The 22,071-nt window shown below is 29.4% G+C and overlaps 2 protein-coding genes across 2 annotated transcripts in view; one reads left to right on the top strand and one right to left on the bottom strand.

Moving 5' to 3' along the window:
• Positions 1 to 2,034: 2,034 nt before the first annotated feature.
• LOC129963181 (soma ferritin-like) lies at positions 2,035 to 9,451 on the bottom strand. Its single transcript, XM_056077340.1, has 4 exons — positions 9,204 to 9,451; positions 6,678 to 6,824; positions 5,687 to 5,812; positions 2,035 to 2,287 (listed from the first exon to the last, which is right to left on the bottom strand). The coding sequence occupies exons 1-4, from the start codon at positions 9,309 to 9,311 to the stop codon at positions 2,150 to 2,152; spliced, it is 519 nt and encodes a 172-aa protein (XP_055933315.1). The 5' UTR covers positions 9,312 to 9,451; the 3' UTR covers positions 2,035 to 2,149.
• Positions 9,452 to 15,922: 6,471 nt separating this feature from the next.
• The window catches only part of LOC129963553 (nose resistant to fluoxetine protein 6-like), an 86,611-nt gene continuing 80,462 nt past the window's right edge, over positions 15,923 to 22,071 (top strand). Inside the window, exon 1 of the mRNA XM_056078011.1 lies at positions 15,923 to 16,052. The gene's annotated coding sequence lies outside the window, so the exon portion shown is untranslated. The remainder of the gene's footprint in view (positions 16,053 to 22,071) is intronic.

Below are 22,071 nucleotides of genomic sequence, written 5' to 3'. Positions count from 1 at the left end.
AATGCCATTCAACCATTTTTCACAGTTATAACATCTATTTCTGATGTTACATAACAAAAATTCACGACGACAATCTGATCAATCTAATTAGATTAAATGTGACACTTTGTAACACTCCAGAGATCTATTTTGTATCGTATTATTTTCATTACATCATTCATTTAATTTTGTTAATTTTTATCGTAGAGATATCCGATACATAACTTCAAGGATGTTGGCATTTTGAGAGATCTGTTTACATAAAAAAACCCGAAGAAAGACAAACATCCTTCTGTTAGAGGTCATTTTTTTTCATGTCGTGTGAACAATTTCAAAGTCAGTTTCCGACTGAAAAAAAAAGATTTATGCTTTAAAGTTCTGTTGCTTTTAAAGCACTTTAGAATTGAAACATATGGAAATACATTCTCAGTAACGGAATCTTAATACAAAGGTTATATTTTGATATCATGGTAAAAAACACAAATATGATGAAACTAGTATAAAGAAAAGAAGTATTAGCTTTCGTTTTGAAATCTTGTAACAATAATATTAGGAAATAGTATTTATTTTTTCATTTTTATTTGTATTTGATAAAATATTATTTGAATGCGTATATTTGTCTTTAAACCATATCGATAGAAAATGTTATAGTGCATAAAAAAGTGAAGTACATTTTTTGCTTGGATTGAATGAAAATATCCTGAAACGAAACGGAATGCAAATTATAAATTTATTTTAAAATTTTAAAGTCTTAAAATATTTAATTATTCTCAACAGACGAAATATATCAACACTTTAATTGGCCTATTGTTTTTCAAATTTTTCGGTATTAAAAGTTTATTACCATAATTTGAATGAGTCACTAGTTTGATCTTTTCTTAATAAGTTTATATGGTCATCATATTTTCACTCAGATTTTATAACTAGCTGAACATATTTTTTTGTTGCGAATTCCTTATTGCATCATTGAATTGCCGAATTTCCAAATAGACAGCTTATCTAGAACTACTAGACTGGGTGGGGGCCGCAAGCAAGTCAATTAAAAATCTATTTACCAATTAAGTATCCCAATAATTAAGTCTATAAAGTACACAAAATCTATGGATATAAGGAATTATAACTATTATAATTGGTCAGATTCATGTTTGTTTATAATAGAAATAGAATATTAAAAACAAACCAGCTTTAATTAAATTGTGTTTCAATACGGATGTCGTGCAGACTGTAATTATAATACTTAATAAAATGTATATTCATACTAATCTAAAATAAATCAATATATTTATTATTTTTAAAAAAAAATGGGCTGAAATGTGAATCATCTTATTAAAAGAATCCACTACTTCCTTCAAAATATTCTGAGGATATGAAGGATCAAAATATTCTGAGGAAGGAAGGACGTAATAAGAATCCTTCATAATACCTTCTACTACTTCTGAGGATATGAGGGTATTATGAAGGATTCTTTCACATTAAAAGAATACTTTATAATACCTAGATCCACTAGTTCTGAGACAACTTATATTTTTTTGGTTCGATTTTGAATCCTTATTCATATGCTGAAATATTTCAATAGAGAATTAAAAATCCATAAAAATAGTAACTTATTCTTGATGGCATACTTATTTTCCGGTCATATTTTAAAACAATATAATAAATATAATTAATAAAATAATATTAAACAATTATCTTTTAAAACTATATAGCTCGTTATTTGTTAAATTTTATTAATATGAACAAAAATTTAAAGAAAAAAAAATATATCTAGATTACAATCTAAAATTTATGCCAAATTAGATTTATTAAGAGTATTGAAACTGTGCCTTCACTGATACCAGATACTTCAGCTTTAAAAATTCAGAATTAAGATATAAATATGAATAAAGTTACAATATCTATTTGTTCATTTCTATTATACTGATATCTCCTTTAAGAAAATGAATCAAAATGAAAAGTTGGTCAATCAAAACCTGATTATAAGTCAACGATGATGATGTATGTATGAGGATGATGATTATATAAAAAAATGCACGATTTAAGAATTGAAACAACACACAAGTTTGAAACGTTTTATTACAGATTAATAGGTTTAAATTTTAAAATCTTTCGTACATTATAGGTTCTTTTATTTAATAGATAAATTTTGAAGGGGAAAAAATAATGCTGTTCTTTAAGATTTGAATTCCCTGTCGAAGATGTACTCGCCGAGACCGGAGCCAACACGCTTCAGGTTAGTAACGTGATCTCCAAGTTTCTTGATGGCCTCCACTTGTTCAGTCAAGTACTCACTTTCCAAGAAATCGCACATCTGAAAAGAATTAAAATAATTTTTAGTTTTATTGGGACCGAACAGTTGCTTGGTCTTTATCATAATATCGAAATTAAAAAGAGATCATAAACTTAATTGATATAAATTAAATATGTGATTAAGTGACATTATTCTATCCAATCCATTGAAATGAACAATAGAATTTTGATGAAAGAACAATGAAAGATTCAGTTGCGTAGGACTGCTCCCTTGAGTGGGCGAATGATATCACGGTGAATTCTAACTATCTAATTTTTTTTTTCTTCTTTGATTATTCATGTATGGATCAATTAAATTTTGTTCACTCTGATGGTTGTGTTTGTTTCCGAAATTTTTTCGAAAATGTATAGAGAAAATTATACAACAATATTGGTTAAGTAGAAGCAAGCGGATGATTTTGCTCCTCACTGACTTAATAGATAATTATCTTGTGTTAGCCATTCTTATATATTTAAGAAGAAATATTTCATGATTTCTTATTGTATAAATTTGTGAAGGAATGAACGATTCTTTAAAATAAGAATAGCGTTCCTTACATAAAATTTCGATATTTGGACAGAATGTCACATCTTGTTGAATGTCAAAAAGTGAATTTCAAAAAAACAAAAGATTTAGCTTAGTATAAAATAGGATTGAAAATCAGGAATCAAATTCACAGTGAAGCAGAAACCTTTTATATTTCATTAATATCATCATTATTCATATGGAATGAAACAAAATAAATAAGAATAGTGAATGTGTACGTTTCATAGAAATAGTTATTTATGAATTTGTATGAGATTGCGTACAATAGGGAAACAAAAAAAAATATCTTTAATTTGAAATAAAATCATATTCACGCATGACTACATAGCGAGCGTATTCACAAAGAAAGTACATTTTATCATAATTATCTCAAGTATGAATTGATAAGTTTTCCACACTTTCCAAGTTTTGTTCAATATTTTTAACTCTGTCTAAAGACATCTAACTGTAGAAAAGGTTGGACAATTTAAAAAAAAATGTTTCTTTAAAAAATCGTCAAACAACAGTCAGAATGCACCAGGCATTTTAAAGAATATGCAATTTGCTTGATATTAAATGAATTTATTTTTGTATTATGAATAAAAATTTGTCTTTTAAAAACACGCCTATTGAGTTTGGCTTTATTACATTTGTTTCTCGTTTTGATAAGTGGAAATTGGAACGAATCACTGATTTATACATGATTAGATAGAGACGACATCTGCGTTTATTCCTTTTCCTACATATACCATACTAGCCAAAATACAATCAAATTTTTATGATCAAAAATAATTACGAAAAGAAAAATTGACAGTTTTCCTTCAATCACATGGCATCTTGTTTGGTATTAGAAAATATTAAACAGAAGCTGGTCTGATGCTGGTGAAAGTAATCCACATACGTAATTCGCAAGAAATAAAAGTCGACAACCAACCCAACAGTGATGTGTTTTTTCCCTGCTAAAAAGCATACTCGGTTTGCTAGTTAAAGTGATTTATTCACGATTCAGTTTAGATTGGAAATATACCATATTTTAATTTCTTGCACTATAATGATATGTCTAACATGTTCGTTGAGTTATTGACTTTTTAGTATTTAAAACTGAAATGAAGTGAAAGTATTACATAATTTAAAATGCAAAAATTCACTTGATAAAGTGATATACTTCCTTTATTTTATCATAGAGATTGAAATAATAACATTGGATTAACATTCATCCCATCAAAGATTAAGTTATATCATCCGAAAAGGAATGTATAAAATAAATTCGTATATTAAATGGTTAATTTACCCACGTACTGGTTCAAGATTTTCATTTTTTTGGGGGGAAGGGGTCTTAATACTTCAAAGTTTTTCAAGTTTTAAAGTTGCAAAGTTACAGAGAACTGGGAAATCGTTACATTTTTTTTTTTTTTTTTTTTTTTTGTATTTTAGAAGATTTATTTAATTTTAACCTCGATTTATGCTCAACGTTATCAAGTGAAACAAAATAGAAGGCAAAATTTACTTCATTTTTTTTGTTCCATTAGAATAATCAACAGTTATAGTGGTGTGAATAATGCCTGTGACTCTCATAACAAAATTTCAAGCTCCCATAATAATAAAAGAAAATATAAAAATAATAATTTCTGGTAAATGCTTATCCTAATCGCTATACCATACAGCAAAACTAGACTGAAATGAGATACAAAATCTCATACAATGTTGTCGTAATTAGATTATTGATAATTAAGATTTCAAATATCCTCTCTTAAAAAACAAATTTTTATAAAAAAAAATAAACTTTTTCCCTTTTTTTTTAAAAGTCAACAGAAAATTTGCCGATTTGGTATGATACGTATATTAGAATTGAGGAGTAAAACATTCTACAGAATGATTCGATATTCTTTCAATTGTTTATGCGAAGGAAATGGATGTAATAAGTTAATGTAAATTAAAAGAAAAACCAGTGTTAGTATTTTACCCATGGTTTATTTCATATAGTTCCACAATATAGAACAATCGGGTTTTGCTTCATCTGATGGTGATTGATATCGAAATTGAATTTTGGACTTCATGGTACTAACCGCTGGGTTCAAATTTTGAGACAGATCAAGAATTTAGGCATTAACATAAGCTACCAAATTACATTTATCTCGCTTGCCACGAGTTTGGCTTTTCGCATTTGCACACATACGAATAAACATACCGATAATCAATTAAATTTATTTTATGTTAAACCATAAGCAAAATTTCTTTAATTAACCTGTAAATTTTGAGTTATAACATTTTCATGAATATTAATAAACTTTTTATTAATGGATTTCGTTCGAAATTTAATGCAATTTTATAGTTTTGTTGTAAATACTTCATATCAAATTGTATCCATTTGGCCATTTTAGTGTTATAGTGTTCACAGACAGATATCCGTAATTACAAAAAGGTAAAACTTAAAAACAAGATGCATTTTATTGCCAACCATGCAAAAATCGCGCCAACCGACCAAAAACAAACTAAATAGGCAAATATGTTGTGATCAGCATTACTGGTCAGAAATTACCCCCCCCCCCCAAAAAAAAAAAATTAACTTTGGTCAACATCCCTTATTCCTTAACTGAGCCTTACAAAACTTTTCCCGCCGATTTTGTGGAATTATAAAACCCAGAATATCATCTCAATTTTGATGTCGAATACTTTAGGATTACAATAATTTCTTTTTAAATGTTTATGTACAGGATTCTCTACGGCAGCCTGTAGTCAGAAGTTTATTAGCTGTACCACATTCTTAGGTTTTTATGTAAAGCACATACAGTGCTAAGGAAAGCATTTTAAATGTATCCAAACCCTATATAGATATCTATCCAAATCCTTGATAACCCTATATAGCTATCTAGTGAACACTTTGCGATAACTTACCTGAGCGTCATCGTGTTTGGAAGCGACCTTATGCAAATCCAGCAGGGATTGATTGACAGTCTTTTCCAGTTCAAGAGCGTCTTGGAAGGCCTCCAGAGGAGAGTCCCATTTCGCCTTGGGAGGAGCCTGTAGACAGAAAAAAACAAGTCTCAATCAGCAATTCAAATTCTAAGGGAATATGGAGCATCACGTGGGAGGACAGCTGATGAAATTTATTAGCTTGAATATAATGGCCAGCTTATGTGGAGATGTGGTTGTTCTATGTAATAAATTCTTGCCAAATCTCAAACTTTTCTTTTATGCATCAGAGCAAGAAATGTATGCAGATTTTTTTTTAAAGTTTTGTTTCTTTATAGGAAGGAAAAAAGTGTAGAAAGTGACCAAGATCCTGACAAAAATACTCAATTAAAAGAAAGAGCTTATTCTACTCTCAAAATAGAAAGTATGTGTTTGAGAAGTTCTGATAAAAAAATATTTAATGAAAGAAAAAGAATCTCAAGAAATCTCAAAATTTCTTTTGATCAATAAATATCTATTTTTTAACACTCACTAATTTTTTTAGATATCTGATTCGAAAAAAAGTATATCGAGATTTTTATTATCTACAAACTAATTAGATGACCACCCTACTGGCACAAGATATTATACGATATCTCCACGATGTTATTCGATATTTTGAATCCCGGTCAGTAGCATAGAGACATGTCAGAGTGTTGTTGGGCATATTGTGCTAATAGGGTATTATATTATTTTGAAATGTATATATTCCATGAAATTTTTTTCAAGCACTATCGCTTGTTAAGAATGACTTGATTTTACTTTATACAGTTCAGAAATACAGTAATATGATGGCTAAAATTGGAAGATCCAATACAGCAATAAAAATAGCTCCAATCTCTTTCTGCATTCCTTATCAATTATTAAATTAACTTAGAGTTTATTGAAATAAGATGCTTTTAATTATGACAGACAATCGAAGAAGATTAAATACCTTGATGTCTTTCAACACGACAGTTCCACCTCGTTCGTTCTGGAACTTCATCAACTTACGGGCATGTTCATTCTCTTCATCGCTGCTGTCCTTGAAGAACTTGGAGATGTTGGGCAAAGCTACATCATCCCGGTCGAAGTGGAAGGCCTTTAAAGAATACGATGGCAAAATAAGAATCAAATGATAGTTAACATAATTTTACAAAGCAAAATCTTCAGTATTGATGCATTTCTTATTTGGAACAACAATTCTTTACAGTACCAAAAATGACTTTAAAAGTTTGATTTTATAGATTTGTAGATAAATACCAATATATATTCTTGACTAAACTGATGGAAAGTAATATTTTACTGCTGTTGGTGAAGTATTTGAATGAAAGAGGTTTGCATTACTCGATTTTTATCATAGGTATTTCAAGTTTTATTTTTTGATAACATTATCATAAAAAAAATTGGAGCCAATTTTTATTTATTTTTAAGTATTTTCTTTGATGCTGAATTTAAATTTACTTACCTACTGGATATAAAATTTACGTTTGGCAACAGTTCTAACTATTTAAATTTTAAAAGAGGAAATAAAAATGAATTTTTCACAATTTATAACGAATATTTCTAATTTTTTTCATACCTTTACTAAACATAGAGTCTTATGTTTATATCAGGTACGGGAAAATTAAAAATATTCGTTATTAATTCAGAAAACTTAAGTTATTTCTTCCTTTTCCGTGATTTCGAAAATTCAGAATGCAAAGATGTTTTTTAAGTGCTTGAAATGCAGCATCTGGAAATATTTAACATTATAAACTTGTATCTGAATCTTTGGTATAAATAGATAAAAAAAATTTCAAAATCCTTAAAAGTAATAATATTTTTCCGATAGATTGGTGGGACATTATATATAATATTAAATTGCCGATCCACAAGCAAATCGAATGAAAACACTTTCGTTAGACAATTTTCTCCATTATTAAAAATTGATATTTTTAATTTGATCTATTCAAAACTTAAAATTTACTTTAAAATTCTCAACACACGGAGAAAAGGATTTAAATAATTTATTATGACAAATGCTTATGAATTTTTCGGATTTTCCCACTTATTAGAATTGCTTATCACACCTGTAATGTCAACATATATTTTATTTGTCTTTGAGAACTATTGTCAAAACCAAACTGTTTAAAAGATATAATGTTATTAAGCAAATAATATTCATAAATAAAAAAACTGAAAATCAAAAAATCGGCAGAATGTTGCATTAAGTCTTTCACTGATAATTTATAAATCAATTCTGAAAACTTATTCCCAGCATCAGCAGATTTTTTTTATCTGCTAATGCTTCATCTGAACTTCGGTTGCAATAAAAAGTTTAGTATAAGCAAAATATATTTGACTTTTCAAGGCCAAGGCTCCTTAGCATGATTAAGGAAAGTAAGCCTCCTCTTGTAGTTGCAGAAATTTAAAAAAAAAATAATTTTCAAAAAATAAATATTAAAGAAATAATCAAACGAAATAATTTTCTAATTGGTATGTAAGATTTTAAGTAATTTATAAAAATGTTCACATGTTTTTCAATCGTTTGAAATTTTTCATCGGGTTGCATTTTTAATAAAAAAATAGTCCCTTCAAAGACAAAATTTTAAAAAATAATTTTGAAGCATTGCCTTTTTTTGCTAGCATTAACAAATTAATAACTTTTGCTTGAAATATACTTTAATCCATTGCATTTAGATAAAACATCTAGGTATCAGATTATTCTAATTTTTGTTTAAAACAGTCAACATATTTTAAAAAAATGAAATAGATGAAATTTAATTTAAAAGGCAACTTCGGAAAAATTATTCTTACCAAATTTTACCACATTCAAAATATGAGTATTCTAACAGAATCATCGTTGTCAAGTCATTCGGGAGAGAAAGTAATTATAGCTCTAGTGAATTATACTAGTTTTTCAACTCTTTCTGATTTTTTAAAATATTTAATGGCTTTTTATTCTGTTAGAAGTTTTATTTTGTTGAATTCTACAATTTATAGCCTCCTGTCGAACTAGATAAAAAAACCACCAATTTTGGATTTAGAGTAACCTTATATTGCCATTCAGAAAACTTGGAGACCATAATTTAAATGATGAACTCAGCATTCTTTTGGATAATAATGTATTATTTTAACTAACTGATAATTTTCAAATTTTATGTAAATTGCAGAATTCCAGATAAACTTCGATGCTTGTATCATCAATTATGGTGTCAGATGATGTTTACCTTACATCTAAAATGTACATAATAACTTTTTGGAGAGGCTTAAGTATGTTCTTATTATACTATTTCAATTTTTAAAATTATATTTTAAGATAAGTAATTTTTAATACGTAATTTATTAAATCCATTCTTTTAAAGAGTAAAGTGCATAAAAAATTAGCATATAAAACATCATTCTGAAAAATTCATGAAATGCCTTATACCTCTTTAAACTTTACAGATCAATAACCCATTCAAACAGCGACATTTTTTTCTTTTTATATTTCACTCACCATAGCAGCATAGACATATGAAGCATAGAACTCCATATTGATCTGCTTGTTGACTCCAGCCTCGCTTTCCTCATGGTAGTTTTGACGGACTTGTCTGACTTTGGACATCTTTGGTTCGGTTTTCTGATAGAAACGTGACAAACTTCAAAACTTCTTTTTTAAAAAATCGTTAAAAAGACGAGCAGGTGTTCGATCAAACACTGTTGACGCGACCACCAAAGTGACTGATAGGGATAAACTTCTCAACAATGCATCCCTTTTTATACTCGTGTCTTATCAGGACAATTTGTGATATCATATTTCTCGTTCTGGATAGTCCTATTTCCGAACCATTTTGCAACCAACTAATCAAAAACATATCAAGTTAAAAAATATAAAAGCGAATATTCATCTGATCATCCATATGCAGTTCAATACTTATCAACAGGTTGTTATCTTGAAGCTGTGAAGAACTTTGTTGTGAAGCTATTTTTTTTTTCTTCTTAACTCTTTCACTTCTTTATCTGATGTTTATAACATTTTGGGATTTCACTACAGGAAAATAGGTGATAGTTATCTGTGAAGAAAGAAGTATTTCGGCGTCTTAGAAACGATATGTCTGCACTTCAAATAATCTGGGATAATCGATTGATGTGTCATGCAATGCGTTTGCATTTTTTTTCTTCTTGTTGCGTTGTTTTCTTCTGGTGTTGTGGTATTGTTAATTGTTGCATGATATTTTTTTTTTATAATTATTGCAAAGAATTTGCATCTTTCATGTCTTTCATGTCCCGGAAGTATGCATTTAAAAGAATGAATATACATAAAACGGAAAAATGCATTTTTGTATAAATGCCAGCCAGTTTTTGCAGCTATGGTTAGAAATTCATTCCTTCAGGATTTTTATATAAGCGGCATTGAGACATTCATCTTTAGGGCGAAAGTTTTAGCCTAATTTAATTAGCTAACCATTTTGAAGTAACGCCAAGGCTGTTTTGAAGTGGATTTCATATTTATAAGCCCTTCCGGCCGAAATTATTTGTTCTTAAAAAGACTGGCAACATTAGAAATGTTTCATTTGGAAAAATTTTTCATTATATCTCAGTTACAGTTTAGCTGATTCAAATCATGTATTCATCTTTCGTTTGTGTCCAGACTTTAATGCTTTCTAAGTCCATTAAGCCATCTCCAGTCCAAATGAAAAGTGGAAATGCATAAGAAAGCTGGTCCTTTGGGCTAGGGTCACTGGCCAAGAAATTGATTAAACAGCCATCAGATTATTCTAACTCTTTTAACCAACATTAATACGAAACAAATATGTGATAAATTATACAAAAAAAAAAAAAACGATATTTTGCGTAACAGCTGAACTGCTGTTACAGAACAGCATTTTTATGCAGAAAAGTTTTATGCAATTGCTGAAAACTACATTTTTTTTAAAGAATTCAAATATGAATATTTATCTTATAAAATATTATATTTCGCATTTTCTGAGCTCCAAATAGTGCGGTTAAACTACGCTTATTTCTTAAATGGCTTTTGATACTTGACCCGTTTATCTAACACTATTCAAGTTTTTCCGAAACTGTTTACTAATAATGTAATTGAAAAGAGACTTAAGAAGTCCTGACCTGGATGGATTTAAAAACTGCAAGTAAGACAGTATCACTGACATGTATTTAAAAACACACGTTTCTTAAATATAATAACTATAACTTAATCAACCACAAACCGCAATCAATTCGTCAAAAACAAACAAAATAGTAAATTATATGCCATGCGTTTTTATTAAAACTTTTGATTTAGCTCATATTACCAATTATGTAGTAATCTAATGGTAATTCAGTTTGTGATAATTTGATGCAATATGGTCAAAAATGACTATTGTACCGTACTAATTCAAACCTAATTCTTTTTGAAGCTGCAAGATGGTAGTTTTTGCTAAGACCTGGTAATTTTAAACCTAACCTTCCACACTACTCCAATAGGGTCTGAAAATTTAAGAGCAATTGCATGTTGGAGAAAAAATTGTTTTATTAAGGAAGACGATTAAAAATACTTTGCTCGACTCCCTTTAATATTATAAAGTTAGTTCTGTTAAAAAAAGGAAAAATAAAAAAAGTTTCTCCTCTCATGCTGTTTCAGAAATCAATGTGCAAACACATGCGGCATTCGTAACTGATAACAGCGCTGTTTTTATTTATTTTATATTTATCATAAAATGTTCGAATGATTCGTTGAAGATTAAAAAGCGCTTCCTTTTATACCACTTGAAGAAGAGTGGAGACATTGTGCTCCAGCAAAGCACTTGCTTGATAAAAGTACAAATCGTGCAGATAAATTTGATTTGTCATAAAGATCAATTTAGAATTTATTCAATGCATTTTCTGAAAACGATTACTGAAACAGTTCCATATTTAGTAATCAAATCAATTAAACATCGAAAGAAAGGAAAATATGATTGCATTAATGTACGTTCAGAGTATTTAATTATTACTAGTAATAACTGGTAAGTATTCATATCAACCGCTGTTAGCATCAAAAATAAAGGATTAATCAATCTAATTGCAACATATATTTATTGCCAATTTAAAGTTTTGTCTGGAAAATCGTAGCTTTCAATTTACATTATTTTAAAATTTATCCGACTCAATCATTTTATTCACAACTAAAATTTTAAGTAAAGTAACTATCATGTAAAACCAGAGAGAGTAGTATTCCCAATATTTTCTTGCATACTCTCTAATAAAGGTGTTATCCCTGAGAGCGCAATGCATGGCACTGGCGTACAATAGTTTCGAAATATTAACCTTTGGCGTGAATTTAGCATTTTTACTGAATCTATAGTGTCATCCTTGGCGAGTTATTTGGCGATTCATTCCTAACATGTGGTTAATAGTATTCAAAAATCGAATTTGTGTTCTAGATACGGTCTTCCTTACCGATTGAAACAAAATTTTGTTACAAAATTACGCTTACAGTTAGAAAATCACATACCAGATTTGACAAATTCAAGTCATTCCACCTTTGTGTTATCACTTTTGCATGTTTCTGAAAGTACAGACCGATATATGGTCAATCCACTATTCGATGTGGCTCGAGATTTGAGAAATGTCTAGTCTATAGACATTAAATCTGCATATCGAGTTTTATCTATAGAGCTCTCTTCTTTTTGTAGTTAACTTGCTAAATTATATTCGAAGAGCAGGACAGACAGGCCTTTTCTGAGCAGATTTTGATGAAAGTTCGATAGAAATATGCAAATTTGATATAAAGGTCGTATACCAAATTTTATTTGTCTAGCTAAAATCGTTTTTGAGTTATCTTAGTCACAGAAAGAACAGACATTTTCCAAAAATATGTTTTTTCGCGCTCAGAGAGATTTAAAAGGTGGGGATTCTTCAAAATCTCTTCTAATTTTTTTGATTACACGATTACTATGCATACACTACACGATTACTATGCTTATTATTACATTACATTACACGATCATTACATTGCATTATATTACACATTATTACATTACACGATCATTACATTGCATTATATTACACATTATTACATTACACGATCATTACATTGCATTATATTACACATTATTACATTACACGATCATTACATTGCATTATATTACACATTATTACATTACACGATTACTATGCTTATTATTACATTACACGATTACTATGCTTATTATTACATTAAACGATTACTATGCTTATTATTACATTAAACGATTACTATGCTTATTATTACATTACACGATTATTATGCTTATTATTACATTACACGATCATTATGCTTATTATTACATTACACGATCATTATGCTTATTGTTACATTACACGATCATTATGCTTATTGTTACATTACACGATTATTATGCTTATTATTACATTACACGATCATTACATTACATTACAAATTATTACATTACACGATTACTATGCTTACATTACACTACGCTTGCGAGAAAGTAAAAATGTAACTTGTTCAGTAAACGAGAAATTTTACAAAATAGTTGAATCTTCCGTTTTTTGTCATATAAGGAAATTCAATTATATATAGAAATCTTTTTCATGAAATCCATCTTGATATATATACTATCTTTCTTTAAAAATATATGAAAATAATTTAAAATAAACTTCTGAGAACACACTTTAGATTGTAATGTCTGTATATTATTTAGTATATTACGTTGCACTTACATATAAATATTATATCCTTGAAAATTATCTTTATTAGAACTCGCAGATTAATGTTTATCGTATCTTTTATAATAATCATAAAGTGGAAATATTATATAAAAATCCTTGAAAGCTGATCAATCGTTTATCCGTTTTATAGATACAAGTGTTATTGTTTAATTAACAAAAACATATTTGAAAACTGGAATAAGTTGTATCCGAGTAGAATTGCAAAAACTTATTTTTGAATATTACTTTATACTATCAACTGAGCAAAATAGCTTTTGCAAGCAAAGTTTTCTTGTGGAAAAAAATAAATTATTAATGTTCCGGTAAAGCAAAAAAATAAGATTTTTTTATTATGTTTCAATCGAATGAAGAAAGTCATTTTGTTTAACTAAGTTTAGATCAGGCGATATCAGTTTGAGAAATATTTAATCCAATAGTTTAAATCTGTAGATGAAAAGCTTTCTTTTTAATATTTATTCATAAAAATAAAAATTTAGAATTTGTGTTTTGAGCATCTAATATTCGAATTCATAAAATTTGCTTTTTTTAATCATCCTCATATTATTATATAGTGCTAATTCACCAAGTTATATATAAGATTCTTCTAGAAACAGGATGGTTCCACAGTAATAACATTAAAATTTCATATTATTGTGCATAATGTTAGAAAAATGAAATTTATGAAATAGTACAACTTACCGCATTCATAAACAATCCAACATTTTCAGTCTGCTTTGATACAGCTTTTGCTTTGGATGCTTCCATTATGTCAACTGTAAACCCTTCCTATCTTTCCAGTACTGAGGTTATGTTGCCCATCGTTCAATATGATTTTCAGTTAAGTTTGAATAAGTACATTGCATCAAGAATGATAATATGATTTACTAGCCATTCTTCAATCTGGATCTATCTTAAAAAAAGAGCTGGAAGACATAATCGTTTTATTATTCAAAGAAATGGCACAACTACAATACTTTCATCCGCTTATAACCAAAACACCCAAATAATTTGTAATGTCTTTAATTCGTGAACGTCATAATGAAATGACATTTTTCATTGATTATGTCTGTTTGCCTTATGCTATGACATTCAATTTCACCAGCTTGTGTAATGAATTTAATTTCTTTAATCCATCTTTTACGAGAAGAGAAATTAAAAAGAGAAAAATTACTCGTATTTTATAATCTAAAAAAAGGACTTGTATTTTATAGTAGTGTCTTAAAAATTAATTCTTCCTTTTTCACTGGTTAATGGAATTTGTTGAAGTTTTGTGACTCTGCAGTAAGGAAGAAGAAGAACGGAAGAAAGTATTGTCATGTTTTGGTCAATGATTTCAAAGAATTTCGTTTTCTCTCATGAAGATAATACAAGGTAATGATTTTCATCGTTTTTTTTCCAAACCAGTGTTAATTATCCAATTATATGCAGTGAATTGCTAATTAAATAATGACAAAATACATTGTAACATTATTTAACTCTTTAAAGGGCCATTTTTTTATAGTCATATTATGTTAAAATATTTTGAGGCTTGAAATTAGAATAAGAAAAGGGATTAATTTAGCTTATTAAATAAATTTAATTTGATTAATTAATTAATTTGGTTAACTAATAATTAAGTAACAAATCAAGACACGTCATTTTGTGTGAGATAAAAAATTGAAGCATGTAAGTTTCTGTCTTTCTAAAAAAATTTGTGAGAACTTATGCCAACCTACAAAATTTCATACAAAGATTGACAAATTTGGTGGGAAGCATACTTCCCACGGCCCTAAAAAGGGTTAAAATATTGACGAATTCATAAGAGTGACATAGTTGTGCATTAAAACCACGCTCCATTTTCTTTTCAATAATTAATGTAATTGTATTTTAACTGTTTATATAAAAAGAAAGGGTAAATGCTGGAATCCTCGAATCTAGTTTTCGAGTTTGAATAACTTATATGGTTTAGACTTTTTCGAAACCGATGATTGTTTTCATTATTATGATTGTAGGTTTATGAAAATAATTACTCAAATGTGAAATGAGCTAGACAAATGGAATTTTGTTTGCTTTATTAATTCTTGACTGTAAATTTTCATCCATTTTCAATGAAATTCGCTCACAGGAAGGCCATCTACCTGCTCACACGTGAGGATTTTAATAGGTGAATTCAAAAACGTAAATAATATGACTGCAATTTCGCATATGGTTTTATTATTAGAACTGTAGATATATGCAAATTTTGGATCAAATCTCCCGAGTTTTGATTTCTTTCCGTCTCTCTTTTCACATATATGAAAACAATAGCTGAAAAGTGTAACAAACTGTATAAACGAAACTTATTATGAATCTGTCAATGGAAATAGGTCTAAAATGTATATTTAATTTTCATCACTGTACTAAACACAAAAGTTAACATAAAATAAAGCTAAACATAAAATGTGTAAGTATTCCTGGCAATTTATTTTCTTCAAATTAAATTACCTGTTCTTTTGATACACATTATCCCCCTTTGAAGGACCTTATATACTAGCTGGAACACTTCTTCTTATGTACAGCCAACCACACCGCCACCACTGGACGAAGCAGTATCGATAGGATTTGTTGTGGCCGACTGCTATGGTTGGGAGCCATGGCTGATTTCTTGCAAGCCTGAGTATATAGTTGTCTAGTCCGTTGTCAAAAGGGGAGGAAGGTAGGTGGATTAAAATAAATATTTAACTTAATTTTTTTAATATACTAATTTTTTAAAACGGAATAAAAAGTTTAAAATATTTTCTCCTGCTCTTATATAGATTTATAGCGTGATAATTAAAGTATTTAATTTGCTTTAATTATCACACAGAAAACGTGTCGTCACACATACGAAGATATAGAAAAAATACCCATGTAAAGCATTTGTAGTTGTTTCCCACAAGAGCCAATAAAAATGCTTTTTTTCCCTTCTGAAGCAATAAGGATTGAGATTAATAAAGGATTAAGTTGTTAAGTTTTTGAGTTACTGTATTTACATGCATGCGAAAGTACAGGCCAACAGATGGTCAACTCTTTAACAGATTTCATACAAAGCTTGATAAAAATCTATAATTTATTAGATACTAAAACTGTGTCAAAATTATGTCTCCTTATGTCATGTAGTTTACCTTGTTTACTGTACTCCGATGGCGAGTAAAAGAAAAGCCCTCCCGTTAATGTGGCGTGGAAGCTTAGAAAACAAATTTCTGGCTCAGATGTTGGCTCCGTCATCTGATCACCGTTTAAATTACTTGTTTCTTCCCGATATAGCTCTAGTATTGCTTTAAAATGAGATGTAAATATAACTAAATAAAACTATAACAAGCTTCATTTCTCCTGTAGCCCACATGGGCTGCGGTGGACTTGCGGTAAGATCTCGGCTTCTGAATCAAAAGGATCCCAACTACCATTCCCAATTCCACCAAAGAATCGTCATGTAAACGAGTCAAATGCACGTTAAATTCGATGAGGTCAAACATCCACCAGCTGCTCCTCCTCGTTATCTGACTGCAGTTTAAAGAGATTTGTCTATCTGCCCCAAAATAGCCCTACTGTTGCTTCTAAATAGGACGTTTGCATGATAAAATTAAATTAAGCCAGTATCCCTGCGCATTCGGAAAGACGATGGCGAAAGCTTTAAAAAGAAAATAACTCATTGCATCCTATTTGTTGACTTATCAGAGATACACATAATAGGTTATTACTTAAATTTAGATTTATATATTTTGTATTGTTATGCATAACATTTCTTTGTGAATATTTTGCTGAATAAACTTTGCTCATGGTTTAAAATGTGTTTTCAGATTAACCTTCACCAACCTGTCGCTTCCTTAATATAAAATATTTTTCTGTATCTTTTTGCCGGATTATTAAGGGACTACTCTATTGCTGAATATTTGAAAATTAAGAAAGATGGCGTACAAATTGAATAGGAATAATTTACGAAAATATTCGTAAATCATTTTTACTGTTTCGTATTTGATGATAATAATAATAATAAAAAATAAAGCATACAAATAAAAGTAGCTGTAACGTCGAAAAATTCGAACTGAGATTTTAATGAATTTCCTCATTTCATATTTCCCTGAGTCGAAAAAACACATTTTTGGAATTAAATCGATGAACACAACTTTAAAATGTTTTGAGTTAAAAGGTTGAAATTTGTTATATAGTCTCTACTTCAAATTTGAAATGAAATTCATTCACAGGAAGTTTGCCTGTCCGGCTGTCCAAGTATAAGTTTATATGTTTATTGCAAAATAAAGACATTTAGATAGTCTTTTAGATAATCTTTTTGTACAAAGATTTAACATCTTAAGTGTACATATGTATCAAATCTCGAACTAGATGCATTTAAGGGTGACCGTCTATCGATTTGCACTTTCACAAGCATATAAGTATTATTACTGTAAAAAAGGCAATGATTATAATGTATGAAAATTGCTATGTGATTTTATGATTACAATTATTGTTTTGTGTCAAATTTTAGTTGAATCGGTTGGAAAAAAAGGCGACAAAAAAGGCATTCGGTTTTCTGGTATTTACTTATTAACCTTATCCAAGCGATTAATCGCCACATATATTCTCTAATACGCTCTTTCGTATTTATTATCCGTCAATGGCATATGATTAATAACTTGTGGTGAATAGCATATAAGCCAGTTAAGAACTACGCTGCACGGGCAATTGCTTTTGTATCGTGGTCATGTTACTGGACTGCGAACCACAAGGTCCCAGGTTCAATCTTCGCGCACCACAATCGCTAAATTGGTGACCTCGGACGAAGAACCTTCAACCTTCGTACAGCTGTTGTGGCGCTATCTACCCGCAACCAAAGTCGTCAGACTCATTTGAAGCAGCAACCACTCACCCATACACGCTTGCCATAAAGCGTGGCGCTTCTCAAATGGGAACAGGCCCTTTAGAATCAACAGCTAATAAATAATACATCACCACTCAACAGCCATATAGTTCGTCTCACCGCCGACTCACTAGAGGGAGAGTCTGTGGTGAATAGCATATAAGCCAGTTAACAACTACGCTTCACGAGAAATTGCTTTTATATCCTGGTCATGTTACTGGACTGCGAATCACAAGGTCCGGTCCCAGCTTCTATCATTGCGCATCACAACCCCCAAAAACTCACAAGTAGATTCTTTTGAATTTATGCAGGTAAGCTTCTGGGGGACCACACCTACTTATTTTAGTCTCTACGGATTTGATGAAAACAATTCATAACAGCACCATTCATACTTTGTCTGAATTTTCAAAATTATACATAAATATAAAAGAAATATAGTAGCAATCTGTATGTTAAGCAATTGCAAAAACTAATCAAAATCACCTTAATATATCTTTACCTAACAGTCAATACCTTGAAAAAAATTTGTAATCTTATTAATTGATGATTTTTTAGCTTTATCTTTTACTTTATCAAAGACTATCAATGTAAAAACCAATCCATATCATACCTATTTTCTTCTCATTTTATCAGTATAGTTAAACAAATCTTTTGAAAGAAAGGATTTTTGTGAAAAACAATTTCGAAATTTGATTTGGTGATCTATTTAAATAAACATAAAAAATCTGCTTATCATTATTATCAATGGAAAAATCAAATAACAGGAAGATTTGAGTTTTATTATCTTGCAATGTAATCCACTTGTGAGCAATCTATATAATAATCGGAATGTCATATTTATCAATCAACAGCTGATTAAAAATAAATCAAACTGAAATGTAATTTAAAAATGAGCTTCGAGACAAGGATCAGCGAATAAAAATACATGAATTTGTATTTATGGAAATCTAGAATAATTACTGTATCTTTAACCATTAACTGTCATGTGGAAGTACAATTTATATCATACAAATTATCCATTCCCAAAGTATCTGGTGTATTCTGATATTTTTAAATATTAAGAATTTTTTTACGTCATAACCAAATTCACCACCAAATTGCTTTTTTATAACAGCATGCGTTTTGTCAATTTTTTTGCTGTGTTTGAATTGTTTCTCATTTCTATATAAAGAATATTTCCATTATTCTAGAAGCTTAGCTATAAATAATAATTTTATTTTATTTATTTTAAAAATGTAAATCAATTAGTTTTGTACCTGAACTTTTTTACTATATTCAAAATTCAAAGTAAAGACTAGTAAGCATAGTTTTGAATTACTTTCATGTTAAACAAATTCGAAAGTATGTCGGAATATTTTCTAAGATACTACTTTAAGAAAAGAGATATTAATTATCTATTCAAACACTTTTAGAAATGATATCCAAATTATTAAATGTAAGGCTTTTTGACACTAAATTGTTATTGTTAATTGATTGTTATTACAATTAAATCCATATTGAATTAAATTGTAGTTTTATTTATAAACTAGCCGATATACCTATCGTTCATCAAGATAAATATAATTTTGTTTAAAGTAAAAACTTTGTAAAATATTATAATACATAAAATTCTTTTTTTTTTGTCTTAAGTGTTTTTTTAATTAAAATGGTATCTTGACGATTAGAAATCACTGACAGTTAATTTTCTTCAAAAATTATTAATATTTGTTATATAAATATTTTGAATTTTATTTGCTAATTCTGAAGTTTCAAAAAAGAGTGAGTAGATTAAAAATTACAATTCCAAACTGCTGAGGAATCAAAGTAACGTTATGGCCTATCTCACAACGTCTTTCGAAGGAGGAATAGGACGCCTAATCTGATGTAAGAAATGCTTGATTTTTGGCGGTAATTATGCCAAAAATTAACCATGGTTATACGTAATTTTTGTTAATAAATTCATTTCGTTCTCTATACTCATGCTTTCCTTTATTTTATCTGTGGTAAAATAAATAAATAAAAATAAAAAAAACCCTTTCACATCTTGTGATGATATGGACGGCAAGCTTTAAAAAAGTAAAACCAGTGGAAGTGGTCACCTTAAAATTTTCTCGCATACTCTCTAATAAACTGTCATGCCAGAGAACGCTTCGCATGGGATTAGCGGCCAATAGTTAGAAAATATAAATTTTTAGCCTGAATTTAGCATTTTTACTGAATCTATCGTGTCATCCTTGGCGATTGGTTTGGCGATCAATCTCCTGGCATGCAATTAACAGCATCCAAAAATCGAATTTGTGCTTCGTGTACGTTTTTCTCAATCGATTGAAACAAAAATTTGACACAAATCTGAACTTAAAAAAATTCATAGTAGTTAAATCCATCCTGTAGTTAAAAAATTCCATACAAACTCTGATATATTTAAGTCATTGCGTTTTTGATTTATCGCATTTGCATGTTTCTGAAAGTACAAACCAACAGAAGATTAATCATTTGTTAAATTTGGCTCAAAATTTGAAAGGTGTTTACACTTTAAATGTGAAATCAATGTACCAAATTGTATCTATTTGGTTCTTTCCGTTTTGCAGTTATCGTGTTAAATTATATTCGAACAGCCGGACAGATTTCCTCTGAGTGGATTTTTATCAAAAGTTGATAGAAATCTACAAATTTGATTTTAAAACAAAAAGCATAAATTTTAACTGTCTAGATCACAACGTTTTTGAGTTATTTTTGTCTCAGATAGACAGACAAGTTTCCAAAAAAGAAAAAAAAAATCTGTTTTTCGAACTCAGGGGAGGTCTAAAACGCAGAAATTCTTGAAAATCTCGAATTCCAATTTTTTTGTCGATCATTGTAATTTCTTTAAACTACGTATACGAGAAATTAAAAATGCATTTGTGGATATTGCTAATGACGTAAAATATCTCGAATCCTGGTAATTACTTTTCGCTCTTCTATAAATGCCGTTAAATGAATTTTAAGTTAGGTATTTACTTTGTTTTCCTCTTCTTGTCTTCATTCGCAGCTGTTGAAGTTGTGATATAGCGACAATAAAACACAAAATCAGATTGTGCTATTTAAAATGACTGGAATGCATTGCATAATTTCATAAATACTAATTTGGTCAAATGCTTCTTGTTATTTTATTCTTTCATTTGAAAGCTATAAAAGAATATGAGAATCATTATCATTCATTCCAACCCCTCCTGAGGGGGCACCTCAAAATGGCAATGAGATGCTTCCGGTATAGTGGTTGGATCTCATCATTCGGGAGGGTACACAAAAGGTGGAGGATCTAGCTCCTCCCATCGTTGACGGGACGTCCTTCCTTCGGGAAGGGTTGTACCGTGGCCGGTGATGACACTTAGAACTCAACCACAGTTCCCGCTAATGTTGCTGTATTTTATCCGTGTGCCTTCGGGCGAGTCGGTGAGTCAGATGTATGACTTATCATCCATTCTTAACAAACTGGAAACTTAGAAAAAATATCTAAGGATCAAAGAACATGCACCCAGAAATGTTGATAGTGGGATGATGATGATGATATGACATGATTTGTAAATCGTGAGCAAACACGAGCCTGTTTTCTATTTGCTATTAAAACATGAAAACGCTGTGAGGAAAAGTAGTGCAATGCCTTATGATCGGAAATTTAATAAAATAGACATCCAGAATTCATTTTAATTTTATCTTAATTTCTCAGAATGCCCAACCATACTGTTGAGGTATCTTCACAATAACGCAAAGCATTCAAAATATGAAATAGAATCACGAAGGTATTGTACAATGTTTTGTGTTAATAGGGAAGGAGCTTCTTCAGATCAAGAATTCAGTCATCAACGATCAAGAATTCATC

Source organism: Argiope bruennichi, chromosome 3, assembly GCF_947563725.1.
Source record: "Argiope bruennichi chromosome 3, qqArgBrue1.1, whole genome shotgun sequence".
NCBI lineage: Eukaryota > Metazoa > Arthropoda > Arachnida > Araneae > Araneidae > Argiope > Argiope bruennichi.
This window is presented reverse-complemented; position numbering and strand designations above follow the sequence as displayed.

Coding starts and splice junctions, on each gene's coding strand:
- LOC129963181 (XM_056077340.1), bottom strand. CDS start 9,311: ATGTCCAAAGTCAGACAAGTCCGTCAAAACTACCATGAGGAAAGCGAG. Junction 6,825..9,203: donor CATATGTCTATGCTGCTATG/GTGAGTGAAATA, acceptor TATTCTTTAAAG/GCCTTCCACTTCGACCGGGA. Junction 5,813..6,677: donor TCGTGTTGAAAGACATCAAG/GTATTTAATCTT, acceptor TTCTGTCTACAG/GCTCCTCCCAAGGCGAAATG.